Here is a 25,602-nt window from a genome sequence, read left to right as displayed (position 1 = left end):
AGTAGTGTTGATTTTACAAAGCCTGGGTGCTTAAATGTAACATCAGAGACTAATGTTGATTTTCCAAAGCCTGGGTGCTCAATATGTAACATCATAGAGTAGTGTTGATTTGCAAAGCCTGGGTGACCAATATGTAACATCAGAGACTAGTGTTGATTTGCAAAGCCTGGATGCTCAATATGTAATATCAGAGACTAGTGTTGATTTGCAAAGCCTGGGTGCTCAATATGTAACATCAGAGACTAGTGTTGATTTGCAAAGCCTGGATGCTCAATATGTAATATCAGAGACTAGTGTTGATTTGCAAAGCCTGGGTGCTCAATATGTAACATCAGAGACTAGTGTTGATTTGCAAAGCCTGGGTGCTCAATATGTAACATCAGAGACTAATGTTGATTCACTCTTAAAAATATTTTACTCAACTTGACTAAAAAGGTCACAACTCAACAAAATGAGTAAAAATTCAGGAAATAATACTCAACATTGAGCTCATATTGATAAATAGTAGCCAACGTTGAGGGTATTATTTATTAATATGAGCTCAATGTTGGGTATTATTACTCAATATGAGTGTTTCATTTGTTGAGAAGTTAAGAAACACATTTTTGAGAGTGTTGCAAAGCCTGGGTGCTCAATATATAACATCAGAGACTAGTTTCGATTTTTTTAAAGCGTGGATCTCAATGTGTAACACCAGAGATTAGCATTATTATTCCGAAGCCTGGATGCTCAATATGTTACATCAGAGACTAGTGTTGATTTTCCAGAGCATGTCTGCTCAATATGGAACATCGATTAGAGACTAGTGTTGATTTTCCAAAGCCTGGGTGCTCAATGTGTAACACCAGAGACTAGTGTTGATTTTCCAAAGCCTGGGTGCTCAATATGTAACATCAGAGACTAGTGTTGATTTTCCGAATCCTGGATGCTCAATATGTAATATTTGAGATTTCCCGATATTGTATGTTTTATATTGTTCAATTTCTGTATTGTGCAATAGTGGTCTTGAAGATGTGTATTTAATAATTTAAATATAACTTGTGTATAAATTGTATAATAACGTTTTATTGTGAGAAGATGTGTGTTTAGTGGGTGAAATGGTATGACATAATGCATGGTAAGTTGGTATGTGTGTTTATGTGAGTAAGGGGTTAGTGGAGCCTGGGTGCTAAATGTGTAACATCAGAGACTAGTGTTTTTTGCAAATCCTGAGTACTAAATAATGCAACCTTAGAAACTAGAGTTGATTTGCAAAGCCTGGGTGCTCAATGTGTAATATCAGAGACTGGTGTTGATTTTCTAAAGCCTGGGTGCTCAATGTGTAACATTAGAGACTAGTGTTTATTTTCCAAATCCTGGGTGCTCAATGTGTAACATCAGAGACTAATGTTGATTTTCCAAAGCATGTGTGCTCAATATGAAACATCAGAGACTAGTGTTGATTTTCCAAAGCCTGTGTGCTCAATATGTAACATCAGAGACTAGTGTTGATTTTCCTAAGCCTGTGTGCTCAATGTGTAGATACTAATACTGATTTCCCAAGCCTGTGTAACATCAGAGACTAGACTAGAGTTGATTTTCCAAAGCATGAGTGCTCAATATGTAACATCAGAGACTAGTATAGTTGATTTGCAAGGACTGGGTACTCAGTATATAACATTAGAGACTAGTGCTGATTTTCCCAAGCCTGGGTGCTCAATATTTAACATCAGAGATTAGCGATGATTTCCAAAGCCTGGGTGCTCAATATGTAACACCAGAGACTAGTGTTGATTTTCCTAAGCCTGGAGCAAATTTATGTAACATCAGAGGCTAGTGTTTCTGCAAAGCCTGATTGCTCAATATGTAACATCGAAAACTAGTGTTGATTTTCCAAAGCCTGGGTTCTCAATATGTAACACAAAAGACTATGATGTTGATTTTCCAAAGCCTGTGTGCTCAATATGTAACATCGGAGACTAGTGTTGATTTTCCAACGCCTGGATGCTCAATATGTAACACAAGAGACTATGATGTTGATTTTCCAAAGCCTGTGTGCTCAATATGTAACATCGGAGACTAGTGTTGATTTTCCAAAGCCTGGGTGCTCAATATGTAACATCAGAGACTATGATGTTGATTTTCCAAAGCCTGGGTGCTCAATATGTAACATCAGAGACTAGTGTTGATTTTCCAAAGCCCGGGTGCTCAATATGTAACACCAGAGACTAGTATTTTCCAAAGCCTGTGTGCTCAATATGTAACATCAGAGGCTAATGTTGATTTGCCAAAGCCTGGATGCTCAATATGTAACACAAGAGACTATGATGTTGATTTTCCAAAGCCTGGGTGCTCAATATGTAACATCGGAGACTAGTGTTGATTTTCCATAGTATGGGTGCTCAATGTATAACATTGTTTTCTAGTGTTGAATTTCCAAAGCATGGGTGCTCAATATGTAACATCAGAGACTAGCGTTGATTTTCCAAAGCCTGGGTGCTCAATATGTAACATCAGAGACTAGCGTTGATTTTCCAAAGCCTGGGTGCTCAATATGTAACACAAGAGACTATGGTGTTGATTTTCCAAAGCCTGGGTGCTCAATATGTAACACAAGAGACTATGGTGTTGATTTTCCAAAGCCTGTGTGCTCTATATGTAACATCAGAGACTATGGTGTTGATTTTCCAAAGCCTGGGTGCTCTATATGTAACACAAGAGACTATGGTGTTGATTTTCCAAAGCCTGGGTGCTCTATATGTAACATCAGAGACTATGGTGTTGATTTTCCAAAGCCTGGGTGCTCAATTTGTAACACAAGAGACTAGTGTCAATTTTCCAAAACCTGGGTGCTCAATATGTAACACAAGAGACTATGGTGTTGATTTTCCAAAGCCTGGGTGCTCTATATGTAACATCAGAGACTAGTGTCAATTTTCCAAAGCCTGGATGCTCAATATGTAACACCAGAGACTAGTGTTGATTTTCCAAAGCCTGTGTGCTCAATATGTAACATCGGAGACTAGTTTGATTTTTAAAGCCTGATTTTTAAAGCCTGAGGCTTTTGGTTTTAAACTCATTATCGTTTATTTTGTTTGCTGTTTTATAATTTGCTCCTTCATGCATATTGTAGTGTCAGTTAAGTGTAATTTAAGTTGTTCAGTGCATAGCAACCTTTTAGTATTATGCGCTTTATAAATGCATTTTATTATTATTATTAATGTCTAATATCAGAGACTAGTGTTGATTCTCAAAAGCCTGGGTGCTATATGTTTGACACCAGAGATTGATGTTAATTTTGGCCTGTTTGCTCATCGGAGACCAGTGTTAAGTTTCCAAAGCATGGGTGTGCAATATATAATATCAGAAACTAGTGTTCGTTTTCAAAAACCTGGGTGCTCAATAGTGTAACATCACACCACAGTTGATTTTCCAAAGCTTGAGTGATCAATGTGTAATATCAGAGACTAGTGTTGATTCCCGGTTGATTTACCAAAGCATATGTGTAAGCTGTTTATGTGTTCAGTGTGTAAAATCAGACACCACCTGAATCCTTATGATACATTGGTATAACCAGATTTGACCAACTTTGAAATTTCACCTCTGCATAAGCGGCCATTTTGGATTTATGCAAATTAGGCACTGTTCCACTACTTGGATTTTGGGAGACTTTTAATGTGTTATTAAATAGAGTGGCTGAAATGAATGGTGATTAAGCGAATTCTGTTGTATTAAGTTGTGGATTAACCCCTTATTTTTCTTAATTTGACTAGCCTACGACTCAAAAAAACAACAACTTCATAACAACTGATATTTTTCATTGTGTCTGCAGGATGAATATGGCACGGCAGCATACAAGACCGTTGAGTTGGACACGCTTTTGGACGACAAAGCAACTCAACATCGTGAAGTCATGGATCACGAGTCAGACGAATTTCTAAAATTATTCCCAACAATGACGTGAGTACAAACAAGAAATGTCTTTTAAAAACGACATCGCGGTTGTCAGAAGGTATGGAAGAACAGGAATCTTGTGAATTCTGGCAAAACACTAACAACCTACGCTCTTATTTATGTCTTGTTCCCTATTTACCCAATTAGATGCCTTGCTCAGTTACCATGGTAACTAGCGAGTCAAAATACACGTTTGTCAGGCGTCGTGTGCTATACAACGTAGTATAAAAGACATATCGGCTGATGATATTTGGTGATGTTGTGAAAAGCGCTGGTCAAAATTACCACAAACTCACCGCTACTTATTTAAGATTATATTCATGATATCGTTGTAACATTGATTCCCACTCATTGTTTAACAACATAGACCGCCTTCTGATGATATTTTGCCCATTGTCACGTTTACAGAATTATAAAATTATGATATTGATTGTTGCATTGATACAGAAAATACGAAGGCGGTGCAGATTCGGGTTACCATCGTGTAGAACCCACAGATTATAAACCTCGTTTGCTACATCTCCACGGTACAAGACGGCGAGTAGACGTAAGAGAGGTAGGTGCCAAACTGGGATATGAAACCTAAATGCATATCCATGCTTTGTGCGTACGCGCAATTGTTTGTGCCCCCAGCCCCTTTGATGATCTTAACCTTTGTGCCCGGTCCACTGATAGTTTAATCTAGCACCTGGTCATTTGTTTGATTGGGGACATATCGACTGCTCAGTGCCAGAAGTGGGTAAGTGCAATAGCTGCCCTGTGGTAATTTACACACAGTATATTGAACACATCTACACATGGCAGCCTTTGCACTTACCCACTTCTGGCACTGAACAATCTATATTTTACTTTGCAAAACCTTGATCTCTTTTTGTATTACCTGAAGATGCATCTTTTGACGAGGTAAAGTCATGCACCACATATCATGAATATTTATGAGAACCTCGACGTCCCTTGTATCAATGCATGCGTACTGCTGTATAATTGGCGGGATTTATACTGCAAATTCATTATAATACTTGGGTTATGAGTGTCACATTCTGTTGGTACATAAAAAATAGAGTAAATAGTCATACTCGTGTGCCTATCTATATATTCGAAATGATAACAACGAAGTTGGTTTAATAAGAGCAGACACATTCGACCATGCGCCGCGGACAAATTTAGATATCAAGGGTAGGGATCATGTTGCGAGAATCATGTGTAATATTATCTCGTGTCTGTCAATGAGTTAATTGCTCAAGGTTCCTGGTGTGGAAGTACATAGCCGACGAGTGAACTATTATAGCCGATATCGCGCGCGCACTTGAGAGGCCGGCTGGAATCGCTAGAATCTCAAACATGACAATCTCTGGGACACAGTTCCTTAACCCCAATATGCGTCAACACTCAAAGAATTACCTTTTAATCTGTTGGGTACTAAGCTCCACAACTAGAGGTCAACATTGCGCTCTGCTTGTTTAATGTTGGTCATTGAGATGTGATATCATTATGGCCCGTACTAGCTTGGCTAGGTTAAACTTTGGCGACAAAGGGTTGGGCAAACGTGAGATAATATGTGACATGCCACAACGAAATGAGTATAAAGTCGCAAGTTGGTAGTTTCGAGACATCCATGCTGACTGAGTTGATGGTTTTGTTTGCCGCGCACCTGTTCAAGCCAGAAGTATGTCTGTATGTCCATGTGAATGGGGGAACAATGGGTTATTCACGAAGGAAACAAAGACCACCAACGCAGTAGCCGGGGCGTTTCGAAACTACCAACTTGCGACTTTACGCTCATTTCGCACGGTTGTTTGATGTATATAGAATTGGCTTCATTATTAAGTAAATGCAAACTATAGGTGGCGCTATTTATCATAAATCATATTTCTTAATTTGCAATGGGTAGGTAACCAATACTGCTATTAAAACAGATGGAATAGGTGAAACAAGCAACAAAGAAATTTATAATAAAAAGAATTATTTGTATTTAAAGCCTGAAAGAGTAATTTCCAGTATCTAAATAGCGCCACCAATCTTGTCATAAATAGATACATTTTATATTCGAAAAAGCTTTTAAAAATGCTGTGAAAGTGAATAATGATATAAATAAGGGAAAATTAAAGTTGAAAATGACTCAAAAGCATCCGTATACATTAGCATGATACCACTTTAACCTGTTTAAGCCCAAAATTGGGTTGTACATGATGTTTTGTTTGAAAAACTAACAAATGATGACATCAAACAACCGTGTTCGTGGTGGCAGGTCACATATGATCGAACTCAATGACCTTCAAGACAAGAGCAGTAATATATCGGTTTATAAATGTTATGATATTGTTTACGGTGAGAGCAATCACGCTCGGCAAAGTTGGCAACATACTGCAGTTACTGTCCGTTTTCCTATACACAATACACAGTGCTCTCACCATTGACGCGTGACCTCTAAAAATGCTGTACGTTGGAAGAATGGGCACTTGCCTAGTTAACATCACTGTGTGAAAAATAACCAGCCAATATTTTAGCTATTCTCCAAACTTCTAGCAAATATATTTCTCTAACATGACCTAAAATTACAGCTAGGTTAGATGTTCAGAAATAGTCGCACTTTTGTAAAATATGAGTGAGGGCAAGGCATAGCTAGCCAACTCCCCGTGTTAATTGAATGGAGATTTGACCGAAAATATTGGTATCGAACCGCTCACTTCTGAAGGATGCAAAAAAAAAAAACGGTACAAGCTACATTTTAACTATTCTAAATAGGTTCTAGAAAATATAGTTTTGTAACATGTCCTAAATTTTAGCTAATTTAGATGTTTGGAGAGGGTCGCACTTTTGTGTTTTAGGAAGGATATGTAAACGACAGATAACACCAAAAATATGAAAAATTATTTCCAAACCGTGTTAAGTCAACAATCATTATGTTGCTCATTTTGAAGAATGCTGGTTAACAAAAAGCAGGTCTTTGTCTCATTTCGTGAACAAAGGTACACATACCATTGTTTCCTTTCGTTTCCTTTATAATCGGTTACCCAACTGAAGCTATAATACCAGCTTTATTGCGATGTCGCACATTGAAAACAGACACTTGTGCACAACCAGAGAAGATCTGATTTAATAAGTTGAGCTGCTTCAATGAGTGTTATCTTGGTTTAATAGCTTTTAATGGGGTTTAAGTCCTGCAAAGGTCGAGATGAATTCTACTGTAGACATGACTGCATCATGACCCTATCAATGACTGATCAGAAAGAAGGCAATAACCTCATTATAAGTCAGTTATTGGTGTGACACTACAATCAATAAAGTATAGCGGCTTTAAACGGTAACTTTAATACTACCTTGATACCGTCACATGACGATTGGCTACCACGTTTGCACATATCTTGGTCTGCTCCCTCCCCTTCGTCTTGTCGTGTGCTACTCTCTTGGCTTCCACATACGTCACTCCAGACCACTCTTTAATGCTGTCAAACCATTTCTGCTTCTGGTGACCCCTCTTTCTTTTCCCATCTACCTTTCCTTCGAGGATTTGGAGTGTAAGCGGACTTCCACTGTCTCTAAACAGGTGGCCGAGGTACCTCCATCTTTATCTTGCGGTCTTCAGTTATTTCAAAATACTGATGTTGGTCCTTTTCTCTTTCACGTTTATATGCAGCATCCTCCTCCAGAACCACATCTCAGCTGTCGTAATCATCTTCCCATCTGTTTGCATAGTGTCTAACTTTCTGCCCCATAAAGGAGAGCACTCCATACCAGGGTCTTCACAATCTCTACTTACATTTAGGTTCTTCTTTCCACAGCTCATTGAGGTCTACTATTCTGCATTATGCGGTAACTTGATGTTCAATTTGCCTACGACGAACAAATTTTAATAGCTTAAATCCTTTAAGAATATCACAGGTCCACACACGCGGAAATTACCATTGCCATCGGTTAATGCTTAATACCACTACAACTTTATCGGTCTTACTAAGGTAGAGTGATAACTGCAAGAAATCGTGCAGGTAAGTCATCGTAGGTAACTCGAAAGTATACAGCTAACAACGAGTGCATCTACACATGTACGTACAATCTACGAGTTTAACATTCGAATGTAGCGAAGCTAACTACGTACCTTACTAGTTACCTACAATCATCTGAACACGGCTTTCACTCCTTTACTATTATTAGCATTGTTCAGATGGCTGTATGTAATTATAGGTAAGATCGTAGTAAGCTAATAAAAATACCTTCGAAAGTAAGCTCATAAGTATAGTACCCATGTAGACGCGCTTGTTGTTAGCTACCTGCGAGTTACCGACGACGATTTACCTGCACGTTTTCTTGTAATACCTGTACCTACTATCGACTAATAGTGCAAGGTCACACGCAAGTACAATGAGCTGATGGTAAAGGATTATTTGTTAACGTAGCTATAGGGGGACGCCGAATCAACTAAATCGTTGCCTCACCTTCAATACCCATGTTGAGAAGACAAACCCCAAAGTCTGTGCAAGAAACAACATTGTCAGCAAACTTACTGGAACAAGAAGGAATGCCAGCCCAGACACTCTACAATCAACTGCCTTAATCCTTTGCTACTCATCTGCAGAGTATGCATGCCCAGTTTGGGAAAGATCAGCCCATGCTAAGAAGATTGATCCAACCTACCGCCTTATTACTGGATGTCTTAGACCAACACCAACTGACAGCCTATACATATACTATGTGGTATAGCGCCGCCAGAGATCCGTCGTAATGTAGCAAGTGGTAGAGAACATCATCGCCAGACCACATATGAGCAACATCCCTATTCGGCCATGAACCAGCAAAGTATCGGCATAAGTCTAGGAACAACTTCCTCAACGAAGTTGAACCAAGTGCAGTTGCTGAGGGTATTTCTATCCCAAAACAGTAAATTTCAATAAATGTGGAACTCTGGGTCCACTGGCTCTGCATGTGTGATTTCGGACCTAAGGTCTCGGACCTATAGAACTCGAGCCTTTAGGTTTAGGCTCGAACCGAGGGTATCCTCCCGTTACCACCCCCTGTCGGCGGGACTGCAAATCTCTGAACAGACTATTACCAAAAGACATCAAGGCATTGGAATCGCAATGGATCCTATTGTATCTATTTCTGTCGGTGAACAGTGTGTCAGCTGTATGTGTAGTAACCAATCGGGAATAAAGAGCAACCTCACGGTTGTTTGATATGATCATTTATTAATTTTTCTAACAAAACATATAATGTTCAATTCTAGACCCGAATAGCTATTATACACATATATTTTGTAACAATTTTTAACATAGATTTTCATTTCTGTATCAAATTAATATTCATCTTTTTGGGCATTTTGTGGTAATTGTTATTCTATAAACTGTACATTTGTGTGAAAATTGAGGGCGCTATTTACATATATTGCTTATTTAAATTAGCCAAATATAATGAGTTATACCTTACATTTCATAATAAAAAGTTTCCCTTGTCATTTTGCTGATGTTCTATTAACATTATACAAGTGTCTACCCCTTGTTAAGGTGCAAACAAGATTTAAGCGCCATCATTGTTAAACTTTTCTTTAAAAATGACTCAGTTTTACATGTCATCAAACAACCGTGACCTATGATCTTACGTGAACCAATTAAGCCATCTGTGGTCAATCTCAGGCAATCTGTGGCTACTTTGCTACTGAAACAGACCATCTGGTTTAGCGAAATATAAGCACATTGCAATGACACTACTGATTAAATAAATCAAGCCATATGCCTTTCTGTCCAATCATTAGCCGTGTTCATACATTCGTAGGTAACTCCTGGGGTAACTCGTAGGTCGTAGTGTCTCTGTATACGCATTCGTTGTTAGTTACCTACGACTTACCTACGACGATTTACCTATTATAATTTCAAGACCAATTGTCGTTGGTAGTGTTAAGATGGGCCGATCCACAATTACCTTGTGGATAGTTTCAGAGCCATCAGTACTACTGATTGCCTACTGATTCAGTAGGCAAGGGGCGGTCTATATGTCTCATTCTTGGGTACTTTGTCCTGAAGAAGTCAGAGCTACTCCTGACTGACGAAAGCTTGACAGTTCTAAACTTGTCCAACGGCGCGGCAAACCCGCTAAAAACTTACCAAATTTAACATCGATAGTAAGTTACCGTCTGAACATGGCTGGCTATTCATATAATGTAAAACAATTTAAGACTGATTCACACAAGCATTAGTACATTTCACTTACGAGTGGAATTTTCGTGGCTCATCCGAGTTTACACTTCTTCAGCACTGAGTTGGAGCAGAGTTGGAGTAGCACTGGATGACGTGCCGCTACTCGGGATACGTGATCTGGGCAATGAACCCAAACACAGATATTTCCAGGATCTGTGACCCAAACCACTCGACCCGAGTTGCTTCTTGTAGGCGGCTGGTAGGGGGTGGCGTCCCTGGTCTTTATTGAGGTCTGGTTCGGAGGCTGCAATGTACACCGCTTCCTTGACCATGTTGACACCTCGCTGAAACCACCTGGAATCGCTGTCCAACACCTTGACCTCACCGGGGTCAAAGGAGTGTTTAGCAGCTTTCATATCCTCCAATAGGCGAGGACTCTCTTTTATGTTCGGAAACCCTTTTCGCCAGCCCATCGGGCTGGTACCTGTTTCTGGGATGGTGTTTGTATGCTCAAGAGATTATTTTTTATTGGTATTGGAATGACTTTTGTTTAAAACTTTTTGTGGTTGAATTTTTTTTTAAATATTTTAATTCGATTTGTAAGGAAAAGTAAGTATGTTTTGCCGTTTCAACGACCGAAAACGAGTGAGTATTACCAAAGTTATGTTTGAACTAATTATGACTTTAAAAGTTCTAGGTATAGGCCTAAATGTAACAATAATAGTTAATATATAGCATCATATGGTCAGCAGAAGAAAATCTGACATCACCTATGATGTCATATCAGTGTCCTTGACCGGGGGTCCTTACTCCTTGACCACTGAACAGCGTGATATCATGTTGATAACAGATCTATAGAATCAAAATCTTCATCATATCCCCGGATCATATCACAGATTCTCAACAATCTGTGATCATATGGACCATATTGATGTGAAAGTAGTTATCTATCATATCCTGTGTCGTTTTATGGATAAAAATGACTCAAAATGTTATTGATGAAATGGTTGCTATCATAAACATCAGTTTTGTCTTTTCAACGGGAAAAATCCGATGCAAAATAAAGTTTTTAGGGCCTAGCTATAATATGGGCATAATTTATGCATGTAGGCCTATATAGTATTGAACAATGTACCCCATTTGACATGCACTTATAGATAAATAAATTGTCTTACTTTATTAATTTAATAACTTCTTTATTATAAATAAAATGACACATAACTATTTGATTCATAAAATTACATTCAACAAAATGATTGAAGAGAAAACACACAAGGCACTAGGCAGACTGTTATAGAATGGAGTATGTAAGATGCCATGTCCATAGCTTCGCAGGAGTTTCCGACTAGCAATCAACATGATCAGCACATTCAGAAAAACACAGTTTAAGAGTGAAGATTGTAGTGAGTAACCAGTCCTTTATAAATGTGCTGGCCACTATCTATTATAATATAGTAGGCTTAAGGGTAGACGAGGTATTGTTGGTCGAAGCAACATAAAATTCGATTTTCATTATCTAGATCAATATATTATTGAAAATTTACACCTTTATGTTTTGCAAAAGTTCATTCTACAAGTCGTATACTTTGCAAACTTGCTTAATTTATTGTTGTTAATGAGTTATGACCGTTTTACAAAAGTGTTGTTGTTTCAGCCCTCTTTACAACGTAACTCAAGAACCGCAGCACCTATAAAAGTATATCTGTGATATTTTAATTCTTCTACACGCTCGCTATGAATTGAGCAAAGCAGTTTTTGCCAAAGCTCACTACCATTCGTAAGATGCTGTGAACTACCAAATCACAACAGTTTAAAATAATGAATAACCTTAAGGGATCTAGAATGAGCGTTTATGGCGTTTCGACAGTATTTTTGTGGGACATGAGAGCACCTCAGACGTATCGAATTGCATTCTGAATACGAAGCATGTCTTTCTGATATCAAATAATTTTCATTTTTGAAATTCACGATATAATACAAATTTTATGACAAATTATTAAAATTTGATATTTTTCAAATTTTTGATATATAACAGTCCTCGAAATAAATTTTATAAATCTAATGATATATTCTTAAAGTGTATGTAGCTGGGAGGAAAAGCCGACGATCAATTGAAAATGTTGACCTTTTATATTGAAGATATGGATTTTTTCCCAAAAAGACCTATTTTTTTTTGGTGTTTTGGGGAAAAAAATCCATATCTTCAATACGAAAGGTCAAAATTGTCAATTGATCGTCGGCTTTTCATCCCACCTACATACACTTTAAGTATAAATCATCAGATTTATAAAGTTTACTTCAAGTACTGTTAAATATCAAAAATATCAATTTTTAATGATTTGCCATAAAATGTGTATTACATTGCGAATTTCAAAAATCAAAATTATTTGATATCAGAAGGACATTCTTCGTATTCAGAATGCAATTCGATATGTCTAATGTGCTCTAATGTCCCACAATAAATACTGTCCAAACGTTCATACCCCAGCCCTTAAACTATACATTGCGAATTAATTAAGTTATTTTAAAATAAAATGTACATGTAAGTTAACTCAAACCGGCAGTGTATATATCGAAAGCAGTGAAATCGGACATTCCTAAGCGAAGATATTGAGTTCGTAAGTTCTGGTATTACAAAATTGGAAATTGAGATATCGTGGGTAAAAAGCTGAAAAGACAAAAAAACCCAACAACAACAACAACAACAACAACAAAACAAACAGACCAGAACAATTTGGAGTACATGTAATGAATTAAAAGAGTTGACATGAGATTAGGAATTAATGTTTTCTGCTGTTTCAGTGTGCATGTTCTCATCGTTGATGGTATGGTGGACTGTCATGTAGATGTAAGCGTGATCCTAAAAATGCCTTTCACACTGACCAAAACTAATTACAAGACCTCTTCTACATTGAGGCTGGCTTTCCCTTTTAAAGGGAATTTTTATTACGTCTCAACTATTGTGACGGACAGTCTTTACATTGAATTTGGTAAATGGACCCCGTGGTATGGCTATTCATAGTTAATGAACTAATTCAAATTCAACCTGATTCAGTTATGTTATATCCTAATATATCACATAATAATCCCATGTGTTAAAGAAAACCTTTAAACGCAGCGTGGTAAAGCTACAATGTGATAATGGTATGGTTTAAATGGTTTCAAAACATCTGGGGCTAATCTCATTGGCGCTATCTCATCTCGTTTTTTAATACGGTTTTGGTCTTTTAATTGTGTATTTTCTTTTATTCAGGTAAAGATGTCAAAGCAAAGTCTAGATGACAGTGACGTATTTATTCTTGATACAGGTCGGAAATTGTATCAATGGAACGGAACAACAAGTAACAAAGATGAAAAATTTACGGTAAGCTTTTAGATGCGTATCATCCTAATAAAAGGCCATGTCTTCTTATATTGCATGCCAATATCATACATCAATCACAGTACGACGGCAACTTTACTCACTTCCGGTATTTTTTATCGGCGTGACATCTGCTGTTACGTAACAAAATGTTAAGAATAAGCCGGCAAATACGGTTTTCGGGGCGCCTCATACAGAGAGGGCCCCAATATTTTCTTGTAATTGCATTTTGTTCAATTTTTGGCTTTGCTAGATTTACCTTGCATTCGTTTTGCTTAAAAGTACGTGCTTAGAATAAATAACGCAATTGATTCGCATTCCTCCGCACCAAATCGATGTTGTGACTGTCCAATTGGGTGGATTAAAGCCACTTAAAATCGATGTTATATTGTATTGTGTTGTTAACCTTCATCATTCTTTTGTCTACGTGTAACATGGGTGATGGAATGCAGTTTAAAATCCCCGCCAAGGCCGCATCATTTCACATTTTACGTGGGATTGACCCGGCGGGACCCAGCTCTGGCTGCCATTGAGGTGTAGGATTGTATGAAATTGGATTCGTCTGCAGCAAGTACTTATAAAGTTATGTAGACAAATCCAATTTCTACTCACTGTTTAGACAGTTTCGTCACCCAGGTCGGGAGATTTCTTCAGTAATGCGATGATCCGCCTACTTTCCCGCGAAATCAACCGTGACGAGGGCATCTACTCTCTAAATCACTATGCACCCGCGGAATGAGAAATTTCGCGGGAAAGTACGGGGATCATCGCATTACTGAAAAAGTCTCCTGACCTGGGTGATGAAACTGTCTAAACAGTGAGTAGAAATTGGATTTGTCTACATAAATTATGAACTTTATGACTTTATACAATCCTGATGCATCTATTCCAAGAAGTAAGTTCTTCGCTATGCCAAATGGATTGAGGCGATTGCTAAAAAATTATTTAGTACGTATTAAATCGAATGGGCGGACATTTTTTCTCATTGAAACCAGCAGAATTTGTCATAGGTGTGCGTTGGTGAACTGAGCGCCCTCTCCAGAAAACGTACTCTATGCCTGTCGCTCAGTTTATTGACCTCTGAACTTCTCAGATCGTAACTTGTCTTTCCTATTATATTTTTTTTTTTTTTTTTATGCAATTTGTGTGTTGTGTTAAGAGTGCACGCTTTGGCAAATGCAAAGCAGAAGTATGTGACGCCGAGTTTATTTCACCTAACCATATCTTCATGCGATCCCTTAGCGATGAGCCAGTAGACGAGGAGGAAGAATGGAGAAGAAGTGACGAGTTTGGGGAAAAGGAAGAAGAAGGTGCCAAACCTACCATGCACAGGTAAAAGAAAAACAGTCGTAAGAAACACATTTTAACCCTGCAGAGGAAATGGACGAATCCCAAATTCAATCCGTTTCTTATGTTTAAAGACCTTTTGTTTTAGAGATAAACAGACACACTCGATTAGACTGCTGCCTATACTCCCCTTTATATTGATTTTGATTTAAACTTTTGATCCAAACACAAAGAAATAATCCCTACCTCGGAATTTTCAGATGGTACTCCATCTTTCATCAGCGAGTGAGTGACTGTATCAGGTCGTGATTTTCTTGACCTTTGACCTGATAACAGACTCGTAGACTCCTGAAAGTTTGAACCGGCCCCGTCTTTGTTGAGAGATGGTTGGTTGGCTTTGATGTGAACTGCTTCCTTGACTCCACGTTGGAACCACCTGCTGTCTCTGTTGAGTATGCGGACTTTATTCCACAAAATGTCCCGGAGACTCGATGTGAATGTGGTTTGAGACCTCTGATGCTGTACTATTTGTTCTCCTATGTTCATTATTAAAACGTGTTTTCAGAGAGCGTTCAGTTTCGCGAATATAGGCTTCTTTGCACTGTCCGGTACCGGTAACAGTTTTGCCCTGGCACGGGTCTGTTATCAGGTTAAAGGTCAAGAAAATCGCGACCTGATACAGTCACCCACTGGGGGGTTAGGGTTAGGTTTAGGGTTAGGGTAAGAGTTAGGGTTAGCCGTAGCTGTTTGTATAAAATCATCTCAATATGCAACGGAGGAATGTGATCTTATTGTCCCTGAGTTTAATATTCTATACAGACCATTGAAAGACTCGACCTTCAACAATACAGTGACAATAGCTTTAGCCTGCTTATTTTGAAAGAAAACTTACAGCTGAACATCGCTTAGCTATTAGCGATTGGGTTTTAGCCAATGATTGGTTTTTAGCCAATGATTGGTTTTTAAGCAATCGTTCACCGAGCGCGGAGTACAAGTATATTTTGTAATAGAAGCTGCTCTCAGCAGCCTGCGGGCAGCTAGTGTCTCGTGCGCTAGTGTGTAATGTTTGGTTTGAATGTTTTCAAGTCCAGTGACTACCAACATTCACAAGTTATTCTCTCACATTTGTATGTGGTTTATTTTTCAGATTGAGCAACGCCTCTGGAAGAATGGAGTTCACACAAGTAGCAGAAGGGGATCTGCCTAAAGCCAAGCTCGATTCAAATGTAAGTACTCGACTAAGAAGAGGCCTATGCCCAGTGTCCGGTTTTTGCCGGCAAAAACCTGTTTTTGCCAGTTTTTGCCTGGTTTAAACTGGTAAAAATGGCAAAAAATGGCAAAAACTCATAATAGTCACTCAAATATTAACAAGTAACACAGAAAGCTCATAAACAGTAAACATACAACTTTTAATGAATCATTCAACATATTTTTTTGTCTCATCAAGTCCTTAAAATGAAAAAGTTTTGAATTTGATATGCCACAATTTCAGTTAAATGCATAGTTAGCAATTAAAACGCATGCCTTTAATATTTTAATAAAACTTTATAATTACAAAATCTGGTCTTGTTACACTCAGGAAATTGATTTTTTAATTCAATAATTCATTTTGAGATAAAAAATCTGAACTTTAAACCACTTTTTAGTTTTTGCCATTTTTGCCGGCAAAAACTGTTTTTTTGCCAAGCGGTACGTTTTTTCCACCTGCGGCAAAAACCTGCGAACCCTGCCTATGCCTCCCTTAGTTCCAATAATTGGAACTCAAGGCTCCGACAAGTCCTCAAACGTTCGAAATTTGTAGTTACTACAACTAATGCTCCCCTCCATAAAACGAATATCCATAAACAAATGACATACCAGGTTCTATTATCTCTTCTTCATTGAGAGACAAGAGTTCTTGATTCAGTATCTTCTTCATCTTTCGTGTCCTCTATATACTATAAAAAATCATTAGTAGACATATCGTTGAGCCTGTAAGGTGTTCGGTTCAAAATCCTTCAAAGTTCATTTATACAGGCTTTCAAGGGCGGGCATTGTAGCCAGACTAGGCTCTTTACATACATGCTCTTGGGAGCAGAAAACACCAAATTGGTGTTTTATGACCTATGACCTGATAAACAATGCGAACTATTCCATGTGCACATTGTTTACCAACCCACATGTACCGAGAACCGCGAATGTCGAGAACCGTAAAAGCCGAGAACCGCTCTAGCTTCATTATATATCCGATCCTGAGCCCCTGGTCTTGACCATCTTGTAGACAATCAGTCGGTAATGTCCTTAATGTGTACTATTCACAGCTAGAGATTTTAAGCTTTACAAACATTTTGTTCTTTTGATACAGGATGTTTTTGTTGTTGATACCATTAAACAAATATTTGTTTGGATTGGCAAGGGGGCTAGTATAGATGAACGACGCAACGCCTTGACCTATGCACACGTAAGTAAAACATAATGACATTTTCATCCAGGCGTGGGGTTAGGAAAAGCCTGTAGCCAGGAGGTGAGAAGCTTCGGGTGTGACTCAGACCCACTTCCCCCCAATCCATCAAAATTTCCTCTTTTGGTGTATGGACATAATATGCTTCAATATGTTTAACAAAAGCGAATGCTATACGTCATTCATGGGCAAAAATGTTGGTGACCCGTTTGACAGCCTCATCATCACACTTGTCCTCATCAAAATTAAGATTTTATAGCTCATTTTGTCTCATAACCCTAGTAAAATTCAGCCCGAGTCCTACTTTAGATGCAGGTTATGAACTAAAACGCGGTAGGCTCATCCACCAATGCCACTTTATCGCCCATACTATTCTATGAGCCATTGCGACACACGTTTTTGCTTCTAATGCCCAACTACTGAAATAATAAGCCAAATCGGCATTGCAAGTTTGCAATGCATTGTGGGACAGTTTTTGCAGTTTTGGGACACTTTGCCCTCTGACCTATTGGGAAAATTCAGAAAAAATGGTTTTTGTGCATACTAAATATAATCTAAAATGTTTAACAAGAATGAAAACAAACCCAAAAAACATTATTATTATATAAATTCATTATTTACATTTTTTTAATGATAACATTATGACAATAATCAATAAATAAATAATAATTACAGCAATTTTCCCGATATGTCAGAGGTCAAAGTGTCCCAAAACTGCTCTCAAAAACCGAAAGTTACAATGGCGATTGGGCTTATTAAACTCAAAACTTGGAATCAGACTGTTTGGACCAATAGGGATCAATCCGACCACCCACAATTAAAAAGGCCCAAAAAGTCAATTCATCATTGCTTTCAAGAAAACTCGTTTGGAGATAGGTCTCAATGTATTAAAAGCAGAAAACACCATAAGAAAAAATTGGGACATCCCACTTAAAAAAACAAAAGGCCCAAAAGGTAGACCTTGACCACCATCCTAAGAAAAATCATGGCTACAAGACTAGATTTTCGGGTTGAGGCTATATTGGATGTATCACACGGTTATTATAAAATCCCTTTTTTAATTTCTTGATCCTATGAATTCGAGGTGATCCAAGAACCGGAAAATGAACACTTACTTATATTATTGATAGCAAAAGAAGCAAAGAGAGTTATTTGTCAAGTAAAGCAGGCTAAGTTTTGCACTTACATAGACAATTCAATCGCTAGCGATATGAGCCCGCTATTGCTGAATTAATCCTATCCATTTTGCAAGCAGTGGCCATGTATGTTAAGATTTTTATCGTGCAACTTCATGATTAGATTCATAACAGTGGACCACTGTTAAACAGAATCATCCGATGGATACAGACAATCACTTCGTAGCTAGTCCCGAGGTGTGGGGTGTCATGAAGTATAGTGAATGCAGCATCTTTTGGCGACAGAATAAGTCTATGGAAAATTCTGGCACATTGAAGCTAAACTGGTGACGTCTGGTGTAAAAGTGGAAAATATTTTAGTCTAAAATGGCCAAATATGAGGTTAATTTGGTCAGAAACCCACATACAGGCATCAACATGGGGGATAATTGTATGGACCATCCCCCTATCAAAATATTGGGAGGATTTATCCCCCCATCCCCCGAGATCTACGCATATGCAAGTATTACTAATATTAGTTACCGTATTACCAATATAAGCAGTATTATTATATAAGCAGTATCAGTCGCTATACTGAGCATATAGCGCCATCTATTGATAAATGGGCGACGAGCTATTTATAACGGAATAAGCAGCATATTCATGACTACGTCATTATATGAATATGCAGTTTATTCCGTTTTTTAAGTTGCCATTATATCCAAAGTTTAACCTTTACTGCATCGTATATCACATATTGTTCAAAAGTGAGATGGTGTTAAAATGTGAAATACTGCGACATCGATCAGTGACAACTGCATACTTCCATCATGATATCAGTTTCTACTGGTTATTGCTGGCTGAATTGGGTAAAATTCAACACCAAAATATTGAACGCCGGTCAAAGAATAAATAAAAATCATTATACCTTATAAGAACCTCGTTTTGAAGCCTACATAAATTATTACATTTTTCGCTGCATGATACAGTTTTCAAACCTATTCAAAATTAACATTTTGTTAACTTCTTTTTCTTTTCAGAATTACCTACAAAAGGGAACCCATCCTCTGCTTCCAGTCTGCGTGGTTGCTGAAGGAAGGGAAAATCCAAAATTCTTAGAGTCCCTTTCCTGAAAACAATGAAACAATGCAGCTATTGTAATTCAATCAAATCAGTTCTTAAAATATCAAAAGAAAGAGAAATTTTGAGGTGCTAGGCATAAACATTTCAGCCCAATATGCCGCAGATTTAGCGTTTAAATTCAAACTGTACACAGTTTGTAAACACTTGTAAACAGCACATTATAACTCAAAGTTAAAAAGTATGAAAATACTCGCGAAATCCTTAATGTTAAATTGTGATTTTGTATTTCGAGGTAGATTTTCATTAGTGATACAACATAGAACAGAAATGTATGTGACGTAGTTATTTAAAATACATATACAGAAAAAAATAACGGAGAAAATTATATCTGTATATAGAAAAGCTTTTGTGGATTTTGAACTGCAAAAAAATAATGTTAAATAGAATATTGCACGCAAATGATTAAAAAAAATAGTTCTTTACGTTTATACTGTACTTTGTAGTATGGTCTTCAATGTTGCTCACTATGCATTGACAGCTATCGCTACCGATAGGTGTGTTATCAAAATATCAAGGTATTTTACTAAACCCATTCTGATATTTTATGATAAGTGATATTTTCGTAACTAGTTTCACTTCACTTGTCGTCAGTCTATGAAGTTAATGTTAAAGATCGTTGATATGTCAACAGGCTTGTTTTTCTGGTTCTTAACCCCCTGAGCACTATCTGCCGATCTAACATTGCCTCTGATTGGTCAATTACGTGATATCTTCACTTTAACCACCAATCAGAATGGAGCTTTGCAAATAATTCACCCCAATTTTTTGGGTGGTGAAATTATTCTAACAATGTTGCTGATTGGTCCAATTGATAATGAAAACTTATTTTTGACCAATAGGCAGGTAGTTCTCATAGATGAGTTAACATTAGTTTATAATTGGTACGCCCTCTATTGGTTAAAAGAACATGGTGATTTTTTTTCGCATTACTTTGGTTTCAAAGCAAATGCTATCAAACTTACTTGCTATAAGCTACATAATATCACAAAATTAAAACAAATGTTTTTCAAGTTGGCTATTGAACAGATTTTATGTGGTCTTCCATGTACACTGATGTATTATATGCTTTGTGTGAACAACAGAGGGCGCCCTGAATATATATAATCAGATCTCGTCTATAGTTTTGCAGTAAAACAAAATTCAAAATGAGATGTTTCTTATACATTTTTTATTGTTCAGAAATTACATTAATTACTCCTGGATTGAGATTGTTACATTAAAATTACACATGCAATTTAGATAAATAGTTTAAAGGATGTTGTTTTTCCTTCTTAAGCTTAAAATCAATATCATGAAACGTATATTGTTTTTGCTTTAATATATAAATGAAATAATATCTTTTAGCAAGGGTGTCTAAACTATTTAGATTATATTGAGTTTATGGTATTACTTAATGCTATAATGGGTTATAATTGTGTTTTGAACCACATTCATGCTTAAATTAATGGCCTGTTGTAAACAGAACGGATCTGATATTAAGCGTCCATTCATACGCAATAATGTTTTAACAAAAATGTTTTTGACACCTTTAGGTATCAACGGCGTCGGAGTATTATCTATCATATCATTGCTCCAAACCTGTTCTTATTATTCTACATTTTATATATTATTAGGTACCAATAAATATGCCTACTGTAGACCTGATGTAAAACATTTCAAGATTACGGAATGAAATCTCTCAGAAAGTTTTGAAAATATAATTTCATTCGTTAAGATTTTGGATATACTTCGGGCCACTAAGACTAAGAGGGAGTATACATATCTATGTAGAGCTCACGTTTATCTCAATGTTCTTATTAGTCTAATGCTTTCAACATATCACATTTTCTATTATAATGGTACAATATCTATGGACTGGCTCTGATGTGATTTGTATAATATTTTTTTAAATAATTTTATGTTGTACATGCTTAAAAAAAGTCTTAAGCCGCTTTTTATTAAAGTTAACTCTCATCTGTGTTACGGTGTGCCAGATATGATGAGAACGGCGCTCAATTTTCACAAAATGTATGAAGACACTTGTTAAATTGCAGGTGGGCTGCAAAACTGTGCATACTCATTATATACACAACTGGCGGCAAAGTTATTATACATATCAATAATACGAAAATTTCCATTGTTGCGACGACGTCATATCATGCATATTCATAAGGTATGACGTCATGTCATGCATAAGTTGTGGTGCATGCCAACTGGCATCGCACTGCAATAGTTGAAATATTAAAGGCCATTGTCATAATGATGGCTATTAAATACTGCCTGAAGAAGCACAGCTTGCTTACAATGGTTCACAATGGTTCAACAACTGCCACACTTGCACCGTACTATAATTTGTAATACTTTTATATCTACAATTTGACACCTGAAATGCTGCAAAGTATTGTGTATTCAACAAGAACAAACTGCCTTTGATGTTCTCTTACCCGGATCAGGAATACAGCAGCACTGAGATTGGATTTAAAATAAATTACTTTCTCTATACCCAAAGGCTGAGAGAAAGAAAAAAAATCACTTTATTTTGTTGGAATTTGAGTGACATTTGTTTCTTCAGTCTATTATCTTTCATTGTTTCTGCAAAGCTTGGTAGTCTACTTTAGTGATCCTATTAAGATCCAAGTGTACTTCCGCACGTAATGACTGGTTCAAAAAACAAACGAACATTTTGTAAGCATTGCGCTACTGTATTGTCTTCAGAACAATGACAATGGATATCCAATGTTGATTATCCACACCAAGAAATAAAATGCCGTTTTACGCCGAAGATTTCGGATGTCATTCTTGACTATGAAAGTTGAATGGCTTGACTTTCATGAAGACAATCACGGGACTATGCACATCGCTTATTTTGATTCAGATTGGTCTGAAACCATTTTCATCTGTATATTGTTTTTTGCTTCCTCCAGGTTATGACCTATGACGTCAAGGCTTGACGTCACGGTTTGTCACGCGTCCATAATATCATTGTGCCGTCTTTGTGCTCTCATACACATAATGACGATATGACCCGAGGAAACAAAACACACTATATAGCGAAACACATTTACGTAACTATGTAAGACGTAGGCTACTATGCAAGTAAAACGCGCGTTCACGATGTGCCATGTGATCTTGCGTATCTAATGTGGATCAATCCGGGATGAATAGTCCCATTGTGAGAGCGTCATTATGGTAGCCGATCTGCGAATATTGTAAAGAAACAAATGCTGCTTCATGTCGACTGGTTTGGAGCACAACACGTGTTAAAACTGCATAGCCTGCTTGGTGCAAATAAGGATAAGGTTAAGCAAATGTGTTCATTAAACCATTTGTGTTCCAGGCAGCCCATTCAGTTCGATTTTTGCTCCAAACAGTTGGTAATTCGTTATGAGTTTGACAGAGTACCGAATATCGATTCGTTTCCTTGTTACGCGCGGCACTGCACCGCTAACTAACCTTGTATGAAGCCCTCTTTCGCTCACTTATCACTCTGAATCACCGTATTATGATCCTCCTGTTCGCTCATACAAGAGATTTCATACATAACTTGAACTTAGCAAAGTGACGAATTGATATTCGGCACGCTGTTAAGCTCACAACAATATGTACGCTGATATTACAAGCTGACCACACGTATTCAGCGCTACTCTATGAGATTGTATAATATCTATTATTTTTTTGTGATTTTCATTTTTTCTCTTTTTACTTCTAGAATATTAGTGTTTCAAAGAATGCACGCTTTGTATAACAATGCTTTTTGCAATAACTAGTAATAGTATGCGCTTAAATATAGTCAATACTGCAATAATTGCACTCACTAAAAATAAACTTCTACCGAAAAAAACCTTTGTACGATACTATCTGTATTACTTTGTTATAAATTTACAAGTTAAACAAGTAGTACCAGAATAATCCACAATGCCGATATGAAACTGTTTAATTTACCGTAAAGCATTTTAAAGTTCTTATATAGTATTATCAGGTTCGATAATGTTCAATAAGTTCCAATAACATTAAAACAACGCCTTTTAAATATGGAAGGTGCACGACTGCCCGATGTAGAAACTTTGAATTTGAAAAGTAATATCAGACAGTTTCTCGATATTGTGGTACTGTAAGTATTATATCAGCTATCATCCAAAATTCCAAACCGGACATGCTGTCATAATTTGTGGTGTAGGGGAAATATTTGCCTTGCAGTGTACTATGCGGCTTACATTCTAATAATTACGGTTCTTATCATTCTTACAACTTTTATCTCGGTTTCTTATAGCAAAATCGAGTGTAATATTTTGAAATTTGTACCCGAATAGTGCTAATCCAGAAGTCTAAAACTCAATTAATTCATCAGGACCATTCGAGAGCCTCGTTTTACGTGACAGTACTGGTATATTCAAAGTCAGGTTTGGTATACTGCATACATCAATTGGATGATAGTAAAATAATAGTTACAAAACTGTGCGATCTATTGGAAGTAATGTACATTATTAATTATATTTTGTTTTGTAAGAACCTTTGCTTGCAAATATCTATCTCGTAGATGTTACTGTAGTCTTGGGTTATTTATTTAGGGGTATTTATTGAAAAAAATATTTGTATAAAATGTATATGTAAAATTGATCACCTTTTAACCACTTGGAATTGCGAAGCAACATTATATTTGTGTTTTCAGAAATTAAAATGGGCAGGTGTAGATGAATTTGTGATTATTAAGATTTTGAGTTACTTATTGAAGTAAAAACGGATTACTGGTAAAAATAATTTTAGTAAACATATTCCATTAAATATCGCTAGTGTTGGCTTGAAGTTATATTCCTTTTGTGTAAGCAGAACCACCGCAAAGATCTTTTTACCACCATTGGTCTTTCCTTTCCAATCATTGGTCTTTATCAATATAGATCAGAATCTGATCTGATCTAAATCTAAATCAAAGTCCAGAAAAAAGTATACGTGACTTGCGGCTTATTTTCTTGAAAATACGGTAATTCTTCAATTTTTTTTACCTTGACTTTTATTATCTGTGCAATAAAGTTTCCTGTAATATGAACTGTGGTATGGAATTTTTACATTATAATGAAAACTATATTTTCACGTCATTCGAAACATTATCTTACTTAAACAAAAACAAAAACCAAGAAGATTCTATACATTATAATCTTAACTAAACTGAGCTCAAAAAGAAACCTATAATTTGTCACAACTTGTAAATCACAAGGTCATATCTTAAAATCCTGTCAATCAAAATGAACTAAAATTACACCCAGGATTACTTCAATACTGTACTCAAAACACATGTCATTAACCAAGCAGTTGTCCAACTGATACAACAGCAAAAAGCACTGACACGGAACAGCTTCTTGGACCACTTTCACAGCCCAATATTTGGCACCCAGCACAAAAAATCTGTGAGTATGCATACAAGATCCTGGCACAGATGATGAAACGGTGCTGCTTTTTTCTTTTCACGCACTTTTTTCAAGAAACAGGTCTTGTTCCACACTATTCCACTTACTCTTTGGGAATTATCACATGTGCAAGGGTTTTGTGCTCATTCTCACAGATTTCTTTTCCTGGTTGTCAATTATTGGGCTGTGAATGTGGTCCAGGAAGCTGTTCCATGTCAGTGCATTTTGCTGTTGTGTCAGTTGGATAACTGATTGGTTACTGACATGTGTTTAGAGTAGAGAATTGAAGAAAACATGTGTGTAATTTTGGTTCATTTTGACGGACAGGATTTTAAGATATGACCTTGTGAAAAATTATAAGTTTCTTTTTGAGCTCAGTTTATGTTTCAAGTGCCCCTTTTAGTTAATGGAGGAAACGTGTAATATTCTTTAATTGTAAAAAGAAAGCTGTACATACGTTAGATTTTTCCCGATGATTTTGACCATGTTCAAAAACAGGTATTCATGTTTTATTTTTCTGAATACTGGTATATGCGTTTTGCAAGTCGTCAATAGTTAAGAGAGCGCGATTGTATTATAGCCAAATAACCACGGTAATCCAATACTAGTAACTATACTTAGTAATGTGATATTGTATTACTGAGGATTTTTATCAGCATTTTGGGAATTAGCTACAATACAAGGCAATTCCTCCTCATATCCAATAAATGGTGATACACTTGACTAATAGTGACTGTCACATAATGTCATGTTTTCCAAATCCTTAAAGGAGCATTTCGTGATCCACAGCCTCATTCCCCTCCCCTCTTATTCT

General features: G+C 36.9%; 1 protein-coding gene across 1 annotated transcript in view; it reads left to right on the top strand.

Moving 5' to 3' along the window:
* The window catches only part of LOC140166016 (gelsolin-like protein 2), a 51,226-nt gene extending 27,144 nt beyond the window's left edge, over nt 1-24,082 (top strand). The window contains exons 3-10 of the mRNA XM_072189384.1: nt 3,812-3,939; nt 4,381-4,489; nt 13,315-13,426; nt 14,556-14,702; nt 14,733-14,754; nt 15,857-15,935; nt 17,054-17,149; nt 19,305-24,082. Of these exons, the coding sequence (XP_072045485.1) occupies nt 3,812-3,939; nt 4,381-4,489; nt 13,315-13,426; nt 14,556-14,702; nt 14,733-14,754; nt 15,857-15,935; nt 17,054-17,149; nt 19,305-19,397 (786 nt within the window). The 3' untranslated portion in view covers nt 19,398-24,082. The remainder of the gene's footprint in view (nt 1-3,811; nt 3,940-4,380; nt 4,490-13,314; nt 13,427-14,555; nt 14,703-14,732; nt 14,755-15,856; nt 15,936-17,053; nt 17,150-19,304) is intronic.
* Nucleotides 24,083-25,602: the final 1,520 nt, after the last annotated feature.

Source organism: Amphiura filiformis, chromosome 12 (assembly GCF_039555335.1).
Source record: "Amphiura filiformis chromosome 12, Afil_fr2py, whole genome shotgun sequence".
In the NCBI taxonomy this organism is placed as follows: domain Eukaryota; kingdom Metazoa; phylum Echinodermata; class Ophiuroidea; order Amphilepidida; family Amphiuridae; genus Amphiura; species Amphiura filiformis.
The sequence above is the reverse complement of the archived record's forward strand: the minus strand, read 5'-3'. Positions and strand labels throughout refer to the sequence as shown.